The following is a 17,398-nucleotide window of genomic DNA, read 5'->3' as shown; positions in this document are numbered from 1 at the left end:
GACAGGGAATCCGGAGTTCTGTATATTGGGGTCTGTGCGGAGACAGGGAATCCGGAGTTCTGTATATTGGGGTTTGTGCAGAGACAGGGAATCCGGAGTTCTGATTATTGGGGTTTGTGCGGAGACAGGGAATCCGGAGTTCTGTATATTGGGGTTTGTGTGGAGACAGGGAATCCGGAGTTCTCTATCTTGGGGTTTGTGCGGAGACAGGAATCCGGAGTTCTGTATATTGCGGTTTGTGCGGAGACAGGAATCCGGAGTTCTGTATATTGGGGTTTGTGCGGAGACAGGGAATCCGGAGTTCTGATTATTGGGGTTTGTGTGGAGACAGGGAATCCGGAGTTCTCTATATTGGGGTTTGTGCGGAGACAGAAATCCGGAGTTCTGATTATTGGGGTTTGTGCGGAGACAGGAATCTGGAGTTCTCTATATTGGGGTTCGTGCGGAGACAGGAATCCGGAGTTCTGATTATTGGGGTTTGTGCGGAGACAGGAATCCAGAGTTCTGTATATTGGGGTTTGTGCGGAGACAGGAAACCGGAGTTCTGTATATTGGGGTTTGTGCGGAGACAGGAAACCGGAGTTCTGTATATTGGGGTTTGTGCGGAGACAGGAAACCGGAGTTCTGTATATTGGGGTTTGTGCGGCGACAGGAATCCAGAGTTCTGATTTTTGGGGTTTGTGCGGAGACAGGAATCCAGAGTTCTGTATATTGGGGTTTGTGCGGAGACAGGAAACCGGAGTTCTGTATATTGGGGTTTGTGCGGAGACAGGAAACCGGAGTTCTGTATATTGGGGTTTGTGCGGCGACAGGAATCCAGAGTTCTGATTATTGGTGTTTGTGCGGGGACAGGGAATCCGGAGTTCTGTATATTGGGGTTTGTGCGGAGACAGGAATCCGGAGTTCTGTATATTGGGGTTTGTGCGGAGACAGGGAATCTGGAGTTCTGTATATTGGGGTTTGTGCGGAGACAGGAATCCGGAGTTCTGTATATTGGGGTTTGTGCGGAGACAGGAATCCGGAGTTCTGATTATTGGGGTTTGTGCGGAGACAGGAATCCGGAGTTCTGTATATTGGGGTTTGTGCGGCGACAGGAATCCAGAGTTCTGATTATTGGTGTTTGTGCGGGGACAGGGAATCCGGAGTTCTGTATATTGGGGTTTGTGCGGAGACAGGGAATCCGGAGTTCTGATTATTGGGGTTCGTGCGGAGACAGGAATCCGGAGTTCTGTATATTGGTGTTTGTGCGGAGACAGGAATCCGGAGTTCTGTATATTGGGGTTTGTGCGGAGACAGGAATCCGGAGTTCTGATTATTGGGGTCTGTGCGGAGACAGGGAATCCGGAGTTCTGTATATTGGGGTTTGTGCGGAGACAGGAATCCGGAGTTCTGATTATTGGGGTTTGTGCGGAGACAGGGAATCCGGAGTTCTGTATATTGGGGTTTGTGCGGAGACAGGAATCCGGAGTTCTGATTATTGGGGTTTGTGCGGAGACAGGGAATCCGGAGTTCTGTATATTGGGGTTTGTGCGGAGACAGGGAATCCGGAGTTCTGTATATTGGGGTTTGTGCGGAGACAGGAATCCGGAGTTCTGTATACTGGGGTTTGTGCGGAGACAGGAATCCGGAGTTCTGTATATTGGGGTTTGTGCGGAGACAGGAATCCGGAGTTCTGATTATTGGGGTTTGTGCGGAGACAGGAATCCGGAGTTCGGTGTTTTGGGGTTTGTGCGGAGACAGGAATCCGGAGTTCTGTATATTGGGGTTTGTGCGGAGACAGGAATCCGGAGTTCTGTATGTTACGGTTTGTGCGGAGACAGGATTCCGGAGTTCTGTATATTGGGGTCTGTGCGGGGACAGGGAATCCGGAGTTCTCTATATTGGGGTTTGTGCGGAGACAGGAATCCGGAGTTCTGTATATTGGGGTTTGTGCGGAGACAGGAATCCGGAGTTCTGATTATTGGGGTTTGTGCGGTGACAGGAATCCGGAGTTCTGTATATTGGGGTTTGTGCGGAGACAGGGAATCCGGAGTTCTCTATATTGGGGTTCGTGCGGAGACAGGAATCCGGAGTTCTGATTATTGGGGTTTGTGCGGTGACAGGAATCCGGAGTTCTCTATATTGGGGTTCGTGCGGAGACAGGAATCCGGAGTTCTGATTATTGGGGTTTGTGCGGAGACAGGAATCCGGAGTTCTGATTATTGGGGTTTGTGCGGTGACAGGAATCCGGAGTTCTCTATATTGGGGTTCGTGCGGAGACAGGAATCCGGAGTTCTGATTATTGGTGTTTGTGCGGAGACAGGGAATCCGGAGTTCTGTATATTGGGGTTTGTGCGGCGACAGGAATCCAGAGTTCTGATTATTGGGGTTTGTGCGGTGACAGGAATCCGGAGTTCTCTATATTGGGGTTCGTGCGGAGACAGGAATCCGGAGTTCTGATTATTGGGGTTTGTGCGGAGACAGGAATCCGGAGTTCTGATTATTGGGGTTTGTGCGGTGACAGGAATCCGGAGTTCTGTATATTGGGGTTTGTGGGAGACAGGAATCCGGAGTTCTCTATATTGGGGTTCGTGCGGAGACAGGAATCCGGAGTTCTGATTATTGGTGTTTGTGCGGAGACAGGGAATCCGGAGTTCTGATTATTGGGGTTTGTGCGGCGACAGGAATCCAGAGTTCTGATTATTGGGGTTTGTGCGGTGACAGGAATCCGGAGTTCTCTATATTGGGGTTCGTGCGGAGACAGGAATCCGGAGTTCTGTATATTGGGGTTTGTGCGGCGACAGGAATCCAGAGTTCTGATTATTGGGGTTTGTGCGGAGACAGGAATCCGGAGTTCTGTATATTGGGGTTTGTGCGGAGACAGGGAATCCGGAGTTCTGTATATTGGGGTTTGTGCGGAGACAGGAATCCGGAGTTCTGTATATTGGGGTTTGTGCGGAGACAGGGAATCCGGAGTTCTGTATATTGGGGTTTGTGCGGAGACAGGAATCCGGAGTTCTGTATATTGGGGTCTGTGCGGGGACAGGAATCCGGAGTTCTCTATATTGGGGTTCGTGCGGAGACAGGAATCCGGAGTTCTGTATATTGGGGTTCGTGCGGCGACAGGAATCCGGAGTTCTGATTATTGGGGTTTGTGCGGTGACAGGAATCCGGAGTTCTCTATATTGGGGTTCGTGCGGAGACAGGAATCCGGAGTTCTGATTATTGGGGTTTGTGCGGAGACAGGAATCCGGAGTTCTGATTATTGGGGTTTGTGCGGTGACAGGAATCCGGAGTTCTCTATATTGGGGTTCGTGCGGAGACAGGAATCCGGAGTTCTGATTATTGGGGTTTGTGCGGAGACAGGAATCCGGAGTTCTGTATATTGGGGTTTGTGCGGCGACAGGAATCCAGAGTTCTGATTATTGGGGTTTGTGCGGAGACAGGGAATCCGGAGTTCTGATTATTGGGGTTTGTGCGGAGACAGGGAATCCGGAGTTCTGATTATTGGGGTTTGTGCGGAGACAGGAATCCGGAGTTCTGTATATTGGGGTTCGTGCGGAGACAGGGAATCCGGAGGTCTGATTATTGGGGTTTGTGCGGTGACAGGAATCCGGAGTTCTCTATATTGGGGTTCGTGCGGAGACAGGAATCCGGAGTTCTGTATATTGGGGTTTGTGCGGCGACAGGAATCCAGAGTTCTGATTATTGGGGTTTGTGCGGAGACAGGAAACCGGAGTTCTGTATATTGGGGTTTGTGCGGAGACAGGAATCCGGAGTTCTGTATATTGGGGTCTGTGCGGGGACAGGGAATCCGGAGTTCTGTATATTGGGGTTTGTGCGGAGACAGGGAATCCGGAGTTCTGTATATTGGGGTTTGTGCGGAGACAGGAATCCGGAGTTCTGTATATTGGGGTCTGTGCGGGGACAGGGAATCCGGAGTTCTGTATATTGGGGTTTGTGCGGAGACAGGGAATCCGGAGTTCTGTATATTGGGGTTTGTGCGGAGACAGGAATCCGGAGTTCTGTATATTGGGGTTTGTGCGGAGACAGGGAATCCGGAGTTCTGATTATTGGGGTTTGTGCGGAGACAGGAATCCGGAGTTCTGTATATTGGGGTTTGTGCGGAGACAGGGAATCCGGAGTTCTGTATATTGCGGTTTGTGCGGAGACAGGAATCCGGAGTTCTGTATATTGGGGTTTGTGCGGCGACAGGAATCCAGAGTTCTGATTATTGGGGTTTGTGCGGAGACAGGAATCCGGAGTTCTGTATATTGGGGTTTGTGCGGAGACAGGAATCCGGAGTTCTGTATATTGGGGTTTGTGCGGAGACAGGAATCCGGAGTTCTGTATATTGGGGTTTGTGCGGAGACAGGGAATCCCGAGTTCTGTATATTGGGGTTTGTGCGGAGACAGGAATCCAGAGTTCTGTATATTGGGGTTTGTGCGGAGACTGGGAATCCGGAGTTCTGATTATTGGTGTTTGTGCGGAGACAGGGAATCCGGAGTTCTGTATATTGGGGTTTGTGCGGAGACAGGGAATCCGGAGTTCTGTATATTGGGGTTTGTGCGGAGACAGGAATCCAGAGTTCTGTATATTGGCGTTTGTGCGGAGACAGGAATCCGGAGTTCTGTATATTGGGGTTTGTGCGGAGACAGGAATCCGGAGTTCTGTATATTGGGTTTGTGCGGGGACAGGGAATCCGGAGTTCTGTATATTGGGGTTTGTGCGGAGACAGGAATCCGGAGTTCTGTATATTGGGGTTTGTGCGGAGACAGGGAATCCGGAGTTCTGTGTATTGGGGTTTGTGCGGAGACAGGAATCCGGAGTTCTGTATATTGGGGTTTGTGCGGAGAGAGGGAATCCGGAGTTCTGATTATTGGGGTTTGTGCGGAGACAGGGAATCCGGAGTTCTGTATATTGGGGTTTGTGCCGAGACAGGAATCCGGAGTTCTGTATATTGGGGTTTGTGCGGAGAGAGGGAATCCGGAGTTCTGATTATTGGGGTTTGTGCGGAGACAGGAATCCGGAGTTCTGTATATTGGGGTTTGTGCGGAGAGAGGGAATCCGGAGTTCTGATTATTGGGGTTTGTGCGGAGACAGGAATCCGGAGTTCTGTATATTGGGGTTTGTGCGGAGAGAGGGAATCCGGAGTTCTGTATATTGGGGTTTGTGCAGAGACAGGAATCCGGAGTTCTGTATATTGGGGTTTGTGCCGAGACAGGAATCCGGAGTTCTGATTATTGGGGTTTGTGCGGAGACAGGGAATCCGGAGTTCTGTATATTGGGGTTTGTGCGGAGACAGGAATCCGGAGTTCTGTATATTGGGGTTTGTGCGGAGAGAGGGAATCCGGAGTTCTGATTATTGGGGTTTGTGCGGAGACAGGAATCCGGAGTTCTGTATATTGGGGTTTGTGCGGAGAGAGGGAATCCGGAGTTCTGTATATTGGGGTTTGTGCAGAGACAGGAATCCGGAGTTCTGTATATTGGTGTTTGTGGGAGACAGGAATCCGGAGTTCTGTATATTGGGGTTTGTGCGGAGACAGGAATCCGGAGTTCTGTATATTGGGGTTTGTGCGGTGACAGGAATCCGGAGTTCTGTATATTGGGGTTTGTGCGGAGACAGGGAATCCGGAGTTCTGTATATTGGGGTTTGTGTGGAGACAGGGAATCCGGAGTTCTGTATATTGGGGTTTGTGCCGAGACAGGAATCCGGAGTTCTGTATATTGGGGTTTGTGCGGAGACAGGGAATCCGGAGTTCTGTATATTGGGGTTTGTGCGGAGACAGGGAATCCGGAGTTCTGTATATTGGGGTTCGTGCGGAGACAGGGAATCCGGAGTTCTGTACATTGGGATAATTACCTTGCAGTAGAAGTATCTGTTGACGGCTTCCTGGGACCATGGCTGTTGGTAAAAGTCAGCTCGTCGTTCTTCTTCCGGGTTTCCAACCACATCCGTCATTATCTGTCAAAACATTCCCAAATGTTAAAGGTAAACCTCGGCGGAAGCGGGACAGGCCATTCAGCCCCTCGTTCCAGCACCGCCATTTAACTAGGTTGTGCCTGATCATCTGTCTCTGCCACTCCCCCACTACCCCCTTACGTCTTTAACGTCAGCCTGTCCTCTCTCGCTAGATACTGATTCACATATTCCCCCCGGCTTCTCTTCACCTCATCTGACCAACCTTCCTTTTGTTATACTCGGAACTGGAGGAGGACATTCAGCCCCTCCAGCCTCGTTAGGTTTTGGCAGATCAGTATTTCAAGTCCATTGGTTCGCTTTGATTTACAAACTGAATCGTGCGCAACAATAATCTATTTTAGTGTCGGAATTTTCAGCTGACCACACCCCGGCCTCCGCAGGTTTGTGTGGCTGAGAGTTCCCGCTTGGCACTGCCGTCTCTGTGAGGAATCGCACGATGAAGGCCCAGCTGTAAATATTTCCTGCCGATTATTATCCAGATTGAAGCTCGCAGTCGGACCCGTCTCTACGCCACTCTCAGGCAGCTTGCCCCAAACACTGACCACGCGCACGGTGTGAAAAACCTTCTCCCCATTTGCCTCTGGATCATTTACAAATTGCCTAAAATCTGAGATCCTTCCACCGACAGGAGCAGTGCCTCCCCAGCTACAGTTTGCAGCCCCCTGGGGTGACTGTAACAAATTGGGGTATATGTTGGCGGATTCTCCGTCGACCGACATTAAAATCGAAAATGTGATTGTGCGAAGAACCGGTTTCACGCCAAATCGCAATTCTCCGGCGCCTCGACAGCGGCGTCAATGCGTTCCACTCCGCACGTAAACGCCATTGGCGTATCATTAACGGGCCTGAGACGGTATCTCCGGGCCATCCGCGATTCTCCGCCTCCACCGCGGGGAATTGCCGACGGGCGCGGTTCACTCATGCTTTCAAAGGATGGTGAAACCGGCGCTGTTTCTGCTGAGGGAGAGAGAGAGGGGGGACGGAACGTGTCCAACATGGCCATAGTTTGCTGACAGTTCTGCCGCTGGCCGGGGGGCTTCTTCCAGGGCTGGGGAGGGGGTGGGGGGGGCACCAGGAGGTGGGCTGTGGGGTCAGGGTGGACGGGCACGGAACACCATAGCCACAGCTGGCAAGGCAGCCATGCAGCTCCTGACTTGCGCCTTGTGGATGGCGGGTAGGCTTTGGGGAGACAGGAGGTGAGTTACTCGCTGTAGGATTCCCAGCCTTTGACCTGCCCTGGGAGCCACAGTATTAATGTGGCTGGGTCCAGTTCAGTTTCTGATCAATGGTAACCCCCAGGATGTTGACTGTGGGGGATTCAGCGATGGTGATACCATTGAATGGCAAGGGGCGATGGTTAGATCCTGGTCATTGCTGGTACCTTTGGAGAGGCAGTGGGGTAATGGTATTGTCATTGGGCTAGTAAGCCAGAGTCGTGGCCTGAGGATCTGGGTTCGAATCCCATCACGTGATATTCACAGATGGTGATATTCGAATTCAATTGGGCAGCGTGGTAGCACAGTGGTTAGCACAGCTGCTTCACAGCTTCAGGGTCCCAGGTTCGATTCCTGGCTTGGGTCACTGTCTGTGCGGAGTCTGCACGTTCTCCCCGTGTCTGCGTGGGTTTCCTCCGGGTGCTCCGGTTTCCTCCCGCAGTCCAAAGATGTGCAGGTTAGGTGGATTGGCCGTTCTAAATTGCTCCTTAGTGTCCAAAAAGGTTAGGTGGGGTTACTGGGTTATGGGGATAGGGTGGAGGCGTGGGCTTAAGTAGGGTGCTCTTTCCAAGGGCCGGTTCACACTCGGTGGGCTGAATGGTCTCCTTCTGCACTGTAAATTCTATGATCTACTTGTGTGGTGCGAATGTAACTTGCCACTGGTCAGCTCCAAGCCTGGATATTGCCCAGATATCGCTGCATTTGGACATAGACGGCTTCATTATCTGAGGAGTCGCGAATGGTGCTGAACATTGTGCAGTCATCGCAAACATCCCATTTCTGACCTTATGATGGAGGGAAGGTCATTGATGAGCAGCTGAAGGTGTTTGGGCCGAGGACACTCCCCTGAGGAACTCCTGCAGTGATGTCCTGGAGCTGAGATGATTGACCTCCAACCATCACAACCATCTTCCTTTGTGCCGGGTCTGACTCCAACCAGGAGAGCTGTCCCCGTATCTCCAACTTAACCGCCTGGAACCGTTCCCGTGAATCTTTTCCACACTCTCTCTGGTCATTTACATCCTTCCTATAGTGTGGCGCCCAGAACACGACACAATATTCCAGCTGAGGTCTGACTAGTGTCTTGTATCAGTTCAGCCTGACACCCTTTCTCTTGTCGTCTGGCCCCCCCCATTAATAAAGCCCAAATATGTTTTGATACCGACTCTCTCCACCTGACCTGCGCACATCTACACCAGATCCCTCCGCTCGAGTTTTACCCCATATTTTATATTGTCCTTCCTACCAAAATGCATCACCTCCACTTCTCCGCATTGAACTTCACCTGCCACCTCTCTGCCCACCCTGACCCTAACCTCGTCTCTGTCCTTCTGCAGTTTAACGCTGTCTTCTTCACACTATACTTCCGCATTTTGTCTTGGATTCTTGTGCTGAAATTGTGCCCTGTACCCCCACGTCCGGGTCATGGATAAAAAACAGGTAAAGCAGGGATCCTAATCCCGAGCCCTGGGGGATCGCTTACCCTCCATCCACCGCTCCTGTCTGCTCCCCGTCACTCACACAACGTTGTATCTGAGCTCCCACCGTCTCTTCTAATCCTCTTTCAACTTTGCTGACGGGTCTATGTGCAAACGATCATCCTCATCAACCCTCTCTGTCCCCCCGTCAAAACCCTCCGGCAAGTTAGTCAAACGGGATTTTCCCTTAACAAATTCCTTCATTACTCCACGTTTGTCTCAGTGACTTGCTGCTGTTTCGGGAGCTTTCCCACCAATGACCAGCCTGTACTTGCCCCCCCCACGCTTTCTGCTGAAGCTATTCCCAGTCCTCTGGCACCAGCTCGGGATTTCAGGAGGATTCGAGGATGCTGCCCTCAGTCTCCTCCGCGTTGAGACCGTGCACGAGGTAAACCTCCACTTTGACAGAAATGACACTGCCTACCTTCAGATCCCGGCTCTGCGATCTCAGCCATTCCTGGATGTATCCCTTGGGATCCTTCGAGAAACTCAGCATAAAATCTCTCTGAATCTTCAGCTGGTTAATCGATTCGATGGTTTCGTGGATCTGAGGAAACAAAACAATGATGGAGACCCCTGTCCACTTTCGCAAAGAGCGGTTCAATGGCTGTCCGCTCGCTTTTAATGGTCATGTTTGTGATCAGACCCCACCCCGCCCTCACCCCCCCCCGCCCTCCCCTCACCCCCCCACCCCGCCCTCACCTCCCCCACCCTGCCCTCACCCCCCCACCCTGCCCTCACCCCCCCACCCTCCCCTCACCCTCCCGCCCTCCCCTCACCCCCCCGCCCTCCCCTCACCCCACCCTCACCCCCTCACCCCCTCACCCCCAGGCCCTCCCCTCACCCCCCCACCCTGCCCTCACCCCCCCGCCCTCACCTCCCCCTCCACCCTGCCCTCACCCCCCCGCCCTCCCCTCACCCCCCCGCCCTCCCCTCACCCCACCCTCACCCCCTCACCCTGCCCTCACCCCCCCGCCCTCACCTCCCCCACCCTGCCCTCACCCTCCACCCTGCCCTCACCCCCCCGCCCTCCCCTCACCCCACGCCCTCACCCCACCCTCACCCCCTCACCCTGCCCTCACCTCCCCCACCCTGCCCTCACCCCCCCACCCTGCCCTCACCCCCCGCCACCCTGCCCTCACCCCCCCGCCCTCACCCTCCACCCTGCCCTCACCCCCGCCACCCCACCCTCACCCCCCTGCCCTCACCCCCCCACCCCACCCCCCCACCGCGCCCTCACCCCCTTGCCACCCCGCCCTCCCCCCCACCACACTGCCCCCACTCCCCCCCAAGTCATCCCCATCCCCCCCCTCCCCCCCCCCCCCCCCCCCCCCAGGGGGCCGTACGGACAGGGGGTACCTTGTTGTCCAGCGCAGCGATCTCCTGCTGATTGGCTGTTGACAGGAGGAAGCTGCTCATCTGACCTTTCAGGGGGTCGTCGACCTCCACATCGATATCGTAACAAGCCGTCTTCTTCTGGTCATTCGGATCCACACTGAGAATGGCAGCAAGGAGTCACAACAGGGATCAGGAGAGATTCCACCTCATCGCATCCGTGCGTCTCTGTCAGCTCCCGTACGGTGTGTGTGTGTCTCAGTATCAGCTCCTGTACGGTCTGTGTGTGTCTCAGTATCAGCTCCTGTACGGTCTGTGTGTGTCTCAGTATCAGCTCCTGTACGGTCTGTGTGTGTGTGTGTCTCTCAGTGTCAGCTCCTGCACGGTCTGTGTGTGTGTCTCAGTGTCAGCCCCTGTACGGTCTGTGTGTGTGTGTGTCTCTCAGTGTCAGCTCCTGTACGGTCTGTGTGTGTGTCTCAGTGTCAGCCCCTGTACGGTCTGTGTGTGTCTCTCAGTGTCAGCCCCTGTACGGTCTGTGTGTGTGTCTCAGTGTCAGCTCCTGTACGGTCTGTGTGTGTCTCTCAGTGTCAGCTCCTGTACGGTCTGTGTGTGTCTCTCAGTGTCAGCCCTGTACGGTCTGTGTGTGTGTCTCAGTGTCAGCTCCTGTACGGTCTGTGTGTGTGTCTCAGTGTCAGCCCCTGTACGGTCTGTGTGTGTCTCTCAGTGTCAGCCCCTGTACGGTCTGTGTGTGTGTCTCAGTGTCAGCTCCTGTACGGTCTGTGTGTGTGTCTCAGTGTCAGCCCCTGTACGGTCTGTGTGTGTGTCTCAGTGTCAGCTCCTGTACGGTCTGTGTGTGTCTCTCAGTGTCAGCTCCTGTACGGTCTGTGTGTGTCTCTCAGTGTCAGCCCCTGTACGGTCTGTGTGTGTGTCTCAGTGTCAGCTCCTGTACGGTCTGTGTGTGTCTCTCAGTGTCAGCTCCTGTACGGTCTGTGTGTGTCTCTCAGTGTCAGCCCTGTACGGTCTGTGTGTGTCTCTCAGTGTCAGCTCCTGTACGGTCTGTGTGTGTCTCTCAGTGTCAGCCCTGTATGGTCTGTGTGTGTCTCTCAGTGTCAGCCCCTGTACGGTCTGTGTGTGTGTCTCAGTGTCAGCTCCTGTACGGTCTGTGTGTGTCTCTCAGTGTCAGCTCCTGTACGGTCTGTGTGTGTGTGTCTCAGTGTCAGCCCCTGTACGGTCTGTGTGTGTCTCTCAGTGTCAGCCCCTGTACGGTCTGTGTGTGTCTCTCAGTGTCAGCTCCTGTACGGTCTGTGTGTGTCTCTCAGTGTCAGCCCCTGTACGGTCTGTGTGTGTGTCTCAGTGTCAGCTCCTGTACGGTCTGTGTGTGTGTCTCAGTGTCAGCCCCTGTACGGTCTGTGTGTGTCTCTCAGTGTCAGCTCCTGTACGGTCTGTGTGTGTCTCTCAGTGTCAGCTCCTGTACGGTCTGTGTGTGTCTCTCAGTGTCAGCCCCTGTACGGTCTGTGTGTCTCTCTCAGTGTCAGCCCCTGTACGGTCTGTGTGTGTCTCTCAGTGTCAGCCCCTGTACGGTCTGTGTGTGTCGCTCAGTGTCAGCTCTTGTACGGTCTGTGTGTGTCTCTCAGTGTCAGCTCCTGTACGGTCTGTGTGTGTCTCTCAGTGTCAGCCCTGTACGGTCTGTGTGTGTCTCTCAGTGTCAGCCCCTGTACGGTCTGTGTGTGTCTCTCAGTGTCAGCTCCTGTACGGTCTGTGTGTGTGTGTCTCAGTGTCAGCCCCTGTACGGTCTGTGTGTGTCTCTCAGTGTCAGCTCCTGTACGGTCTGTGTGTGTGTGTCTCAGTGTCAGCCCCTGTACGGTCTGTGTGTGTCTCTCAGTGTCAGCTCCTGTACGGTCTGTGTGTGTGTCTCAGTGTCAGCCCCTGTACGGTCTGTGTGTGTCTCTCAGTGTCAGCCCCTGTACGGTCTGTGTGTCTCAGTGTCAGCTCCTGTACGGTCTGTGTGTGTCTCTCAGTGTCAGCTCCTGTACGGTCTGTGTGTGTGTCTCAGTGTCTTCGCGTCAGTATTCACCAAAGAGAAGGAATTGGTAGATGTTGAGTCTGGAGAAGGGTGTGTAGATAGCCTGGGTCACATCGAGATCCAAAAAGACGAGGTGTTGGGCGTCTTGAAAAATAGAGAAATTACTGGAGAGAATTCTTCGAGACAGGATTTACTCCCATTTGGAAGCAAATGGACGTATTAGTGAGAGGCAGCATGGTTTTGTGAAGGGAAGATCGTGCCTCACTAACTTGATAGAGTTTTTCGAGGAGGTCACAAAGATGATTGATGCAGGGAGGGCAGTGGATGTTGTCTATATGGACTTCAGTAAGGCCTTTGACAAGGTCCCTCATGGTAGACTAGTACAAAAGGTGAAGTCACACGGGATCAGGGGTGAGCTGGCAAGGTGGATACAGAACTGGCTAGGCCATAGAAGGCAGAGAGTAGCAATGGAAGGATGCTTTTCTAATTGGAGGGCTGTGACCAGTGGTGTTCCGCAGGGATCAGTGCTGGGACCTTTGCTGTTCATAGTATATATAAATGATTTGGAGGAAAATGTAACTGGTCTGATTAGTAAGTTTGCGGACGACACAAAGGTTGGTGGAATTGCGGATAGCGATGAGGACTGTCAGAGGATACAGCAGGATTTAAATTGTTTGGAGACTTGGGCGGAGAGATGGCAGATGGAGTTTAATCCAGACAAATGTGAGGTAATGCATTTTGGAAGGTCTAATGCAGGTAGGGAATATACAGTGAATGGTAGAACCCTCAAGAGTATTGACAGTCAGAGAGATCTAGGACAACGGGTCCACAGTTCATTGAAAGGGGCAACACAGGTGGAGAAGGTAGTCAAGAAGGCATACGGCATGCTTGCCTTCATTGGCCGGGGCATTGAGTATAAGAATTGGCAAGTCATGTTGCAGCTGTATAGAACCTTAGTTAGGCCACACTTGGAGTATAGTGTTCAATTCTGGTCGCCACACTACCAGAAGGATGTGGAGGCTTTAGAGAGGGTGCAGAAGAGATTTACCAGAATGTTGCCTGGTATGGAGGGCATTAGCTATGAGGAGCGGTTGAACAAACTCGGTTTGTTCTCACTGGAACGAAGGAGGTTGGGGGGGAGACCTGATAGAGGTCTACAAATTTATGAGGGGCATAGACAGAGTGGATAGTCAGAGGCTTTTCCCCAGGGTAGAGGGGTCAATTACTAGTCTCAGCGTCAGCCCCTGTACGGTCTGTGTGTGTGTGTGTGTGTCTCAGTGTCAGCTCCTGTATGGTCTGTGTGTGTCTGTGTGTGTGTGTGTCTCAGTGTCAGCTCCTGTACGGTCTGTGTGTGTGTGTGTCTGTGTGTGTGTGTGTGTGTGTCTCAGTGTCAGCTCCTGTACGGTCTGTGTGTGTCTCAGTGTCAGCCCCTGTACGGTCTGTGTGTGTGTGTGTCTGTGTGTCTGTCTGTGTGTGTGTGTCTGTGTGTGTGTCTGTGTGTCTCAGTGTCAGCTCCTGTACGGTCTGTGTGTGTGTGTGTCTCAGTGTCAGCTCCTGTACGGTCTGTGTGTGTGTGTGTCTCAGTGTCAGCTCCTGTACGGTCTGTGTGTGTCTCAGTGTCAGCTCCTGTACGGTCTGTGTGTGTGTGTGTCTGTGTGTGTGTCTGTCTGTGTGTGTGTCTGTGTGTCTCAGTGTCAGCTCCTGTACGGTGTGTGTGTGTGTCTCAGTGTCAGCTCCTGTACTGTCTGTGCGTGTGTGTGTCTGTGTGTATGTGTCTGTGTGTGTATCTGTGTGTCTCAGTGTCAGCTCCTGTACGGTCTGTGTGTGTGTGTCTCAGTGCCAGCTCCTGTACGGTCTGTGTGTGTGTGTCTCAGTATCAGCTCTTGTACGGTCTGTGTGTGTGTGTCTGTGTGTGTCTCAGTGTCAGCTCCTGTACGGTCTGTGTGTGTGTGTGTCTGTGTGTGTGTCTGTGTGTGTGTGTCTGTGTGTGTGTCTGTGTGTCTCAGTGTCAGCTCCTGTACGGTCTGTGTGTGTGTGTGTGTCTCAGTGTCAGCTCCTGTATGGTCTGTGTGTGTGTGTGTCTCAGTGTCAGCTCCTGTACGGTCTGTGTGTGTGTGTGTCTGTGTGTGTGTCTGTGTGTGTGTGTCTGTGTGTGTGTCTGTGTGTCTCAGTGTCAGCTCCTGTACGGTCTGTGTGTGTGTGTCTGTGTGTGTGTCTGTGTGTCTCAGTGTCAGCTCCTGTACGGTCTGTGTGTGTGTGTCTGTGTGTGTGTCTCAGTGTCAGCTCCTGTACGGTGTGTGTGTGTGTCTCAGTGTCAGCTCCTGTACGGTGTGTGTGTGTGTCTCAGTGTCAGCTCCTGTACGGTGTGTGTGTGTGTCTCAGTGTCAGCTCCTGTACGGTCTGTGTGTGTGTGTGTCTCAGTGTCAGCTCCTGTACGGTGTGTGTGTGTGTCTCAGTGTCAGCTCCTGTACGGTCTGTGTGTGTGTGTGTCTCAGTGTCAGCTCCTGTACGGTCTGTGTGTGTGTGTGTCTCAGTGTCAGCTCCTGTACGGTCTGTGTGTGTGTGTCTGTGTGTCTCAGTGTCAGCTCCTGTACGGTCTGTGTGTGTGTCTCAGTGTCAGCTCCTGTACGGTCTGTGTGTGTGTGTCTGTGTGTCTCAGTGTCAGCTCCTGTACGGTCTGTGTGTGTGTGTCTGTGTGTGTGTCTCAGTGTCAGCTCCTGTACGGTCTGTGTGTGTGTGTCTCAGTGTCAGACCCGGTGTTGTTGACACGGTGCTGCAGTCCTCTGGAGAATCTGCTGATGGCGCTGCTGAGCTGCTGGAAATCGGTGCTTGTGGTGCCATCTAGTGGCAGCAAGTGGAACTGCAACCAGTCTCTGCACTCGTTCAGATGCTGTGTTGGGTCTGTTTAAGGATGTTAGCATTTCACTGTGACCTCTCACTCTGACATAGAACATAGAACGATACGGCGCAGTACAGGCCCTTCGGCCCACGATGTTGCACCAAAACAAAAGCCATCTAACCTACACTATGCCATTATCATCCATATGTTTATCCAGTAAACTTTTAAATGCCCTCAATGTTGGCGAGTTCACTACTGTAGCAGGTAGGGCATTCCACGGCCTCACTACTCTTTGCGTAAAGAACCTACCTCTGACCTCTGTCCTATATCTATTACCCCTCAGTTTAAAGTTATGTCCCCTCGTGCCAGCCATATCCATCCGCGGGAGAAGGCTCTCACTGTCCACCCTATCCAACCCCCTGATCATTTTGTATGCCTCTATTAAGTCTCCTCTTAACCTTCTTCTCTCCAACGAAAATAACCTCAAGTCCATCAGCCTTTCCTCATAAGATTTTCCCTCCATACCAGGCAACATCCTGGTAAATCTCCCCTGCACCCGCTCCAAAGCCTCCACGTCCTTCCTATAATGCGGTGACCAGAACTGTACGCAATACTCCAAATGCGGTCGTACCAGAGTTTTGTACAGCTGCCACATGACCTCCTGACTCCGGAACTCAATCCCTCTACCAATAAAGGCCAACACTCCATAGGCCTTCTTCACAACCCTATCAACCTGGGTGGCAACTTTCAGGGATCTATGTACATGGACACCTAGATCCCTCTGCTCATCCACACTTCCAAGAACTTTACCATTAGCCAAATATTCCGCATTCCTGTTATTCCTTCCAAAGTGAATCACCTCACACTTCTCTACATTAAACTCCATTTGCCACCTCTCAGCCCAGCTCTGCAGCTTATCTATATCCCTCTGTAACCTGCTACATCCTTCCTCACTGTCGACAACACCACCGACTTTAGTATCGTCTGCAAATTTACTCACCCACCCTTCTGCGCCCTCCTCTAGGTCATTGATAAACTGACAAACAGCAACGGCCCCAGAACAGATCCTTGTGGTACGCCACTTGTAACTGAACTCCATTCTGAACATTTCCCATCAACCACCACCCTCTGTCTTCTTTCAGCTAGCCAATTTCTGATCCACATCTCTAAATCTCCCTCAATCCCCAGCCTCCGTATTTTCTGCAATAGCCTACCGTGGGGAACCTTATCAAACGCTTTACTGAAATCCATATACACCACATCAACTGCTCTACCCTCGTCTACCTGTTCAATCACCTTCTCAAAGAACTCGATAAGGTTTGTGAGGCATGACCTACCCTTCACAAAGCCATGCTGACTATCCCTGATCATATTATTCCTATCTAGATGATTGTAAATCTTGTCTCTTATAATCCCCTCCAAGACTTTACCCACTACAGACGTGAGGCTCACCGGTCTATAGTTGCCGGGGTTGTCTCTGCTCCCCTTTTTGAACAAAGGGACCACATTTGCTGTCCTCCAGTCCTCTGGCACTATTCCTGTAGCCAATGATGACATAAAAATCAAAGCCAAAGGTCCAGCAATCTCTTCCCTGGCCTCCCAGAGAATCCTAGGATAAATCCCATCAGGTCCCGGGGACTTATCTATTTTCAGCCTGTCCAGAATTGCCAACACCTCTTCCCTACGTACCTCAATGCCATCTATTCTATTAGCCTGGGGCTCAGCATTCTCCTCCACAACATTATCTTTTTCCTGAGTGAATACTGACGAAAAATATTTATTTAGTATCTCGCCTATCTCTTCAGACTCCACACACAATTTCCCATCCCTGGCCTCTCACTCTGACCTCGCACTCTGACCTCGCACTCTGACCTCGCACTCTGACCTCTCACTCTTCAGTCAAGTGGTCTTCTGTCTGAGGGTGGACTCAGTTTTGACCTAAGAGGGTCTGGCACATGGGGAACATAGAAACTGAGTTTAATGCTGCCCGGCCCCTCGGGGTCAGGCTGGCGTGGGACAGAATGCCCACACCTCGGGGTCAGGCTGGTGTGGGACAGAATGCCCGGCCCCTCGGGGTCAGGCTGGTGTTGGACAGAATGCCCGGCCCCTCGGGGTCAGGCTGGTGTGGGACAGAATGCCCGGCCCCTCGGGGTCAGGCTGGTGTTGGACAGAATGCCCGGCCCCTCGGGGTCAGGCTGGTGTGGGACAGAATGCCCGGCCCCTCGGGGTCAGGCTGGTGTGGGACAGAATGCCCGGCCCCTCGGGGTCAGGCTGGTGTGGGACAGAATGCCCACACCTCGGGGTCAGGCTGGTGTGGGACAGAATGCCCACACCTCGGGGTCAGGCTGGTGTGGGACAGAATGCCCACACCTCGGGGTCAGGCTGGTGTGGGACAGAATGCCCGGCCCCTCGGGGTCAGGCTGGCGTGGGACAGAATGCCCACACCTCGGGGTCAGGCTGGTGTGGGACAGAATGCCCACACCTCGGGGTCAGGCTGGTGTGGGACAGAATGCCCACACCTCGGGGTCAGGCTGGCGTGGGACTGA

General features: G+C 52.9%; 1 protein-coding gene across 1 annotated transcript in view; it reads right to left on the bottom strand.

The window, feature by feature from the left end:
- Positions 1-17,398, bottom strand: part of LOC140385963 (SWI/SNF-related matrix-associated actin-dependent regulator of chromatin subfamily D member 3-like) — a 200,035-nt gene that overhangs the window by 75,458 nt on the left and 107,179 nt on the right. Inside the window, exons 9-11 of the mRNA XM_072468607.1 lie at positions 10,015-10,150; positions 9,080-9,202; positions 5,844-5,945 (exon numbers count right to left, since the gene is read on the bottom strand). Of these exons, the coding sequence (XP_072324708.1) occupies positions 5,844-5,945; positions 9,080-9,202; positions 10,015-10,150 (361 nt within the window). The remainder of the gene's footprint in view (positions 1-5,843; positions 5,946-9,079; positions 9,203-10,014; positions 10,151-17,398) is intronic.

Source organism: Scyliorhinus torazame, chromosome 11 (genome assembly GCF_047496885.1).
Source record: "Scyliorhinus torazame isolate Kashiwa2021f chromosome 11, sScyTor2.1, whole genome shotgun sequence".
In the NCBI taxonomy this organism is placed as follows: domain Eukaryota; kingdom Metazoa; phylum Chordata; class Chondrichthyes; order Carcharhiniformes; family Scyliorhinidae; genus Scyliorhinus; species Scyliorhinus torazame.
The sequence above is the reverse complement of the archived record's forward strand: the minus strand, read 5'-3'. Positions and strand labels throughout refer to the sequence as shown.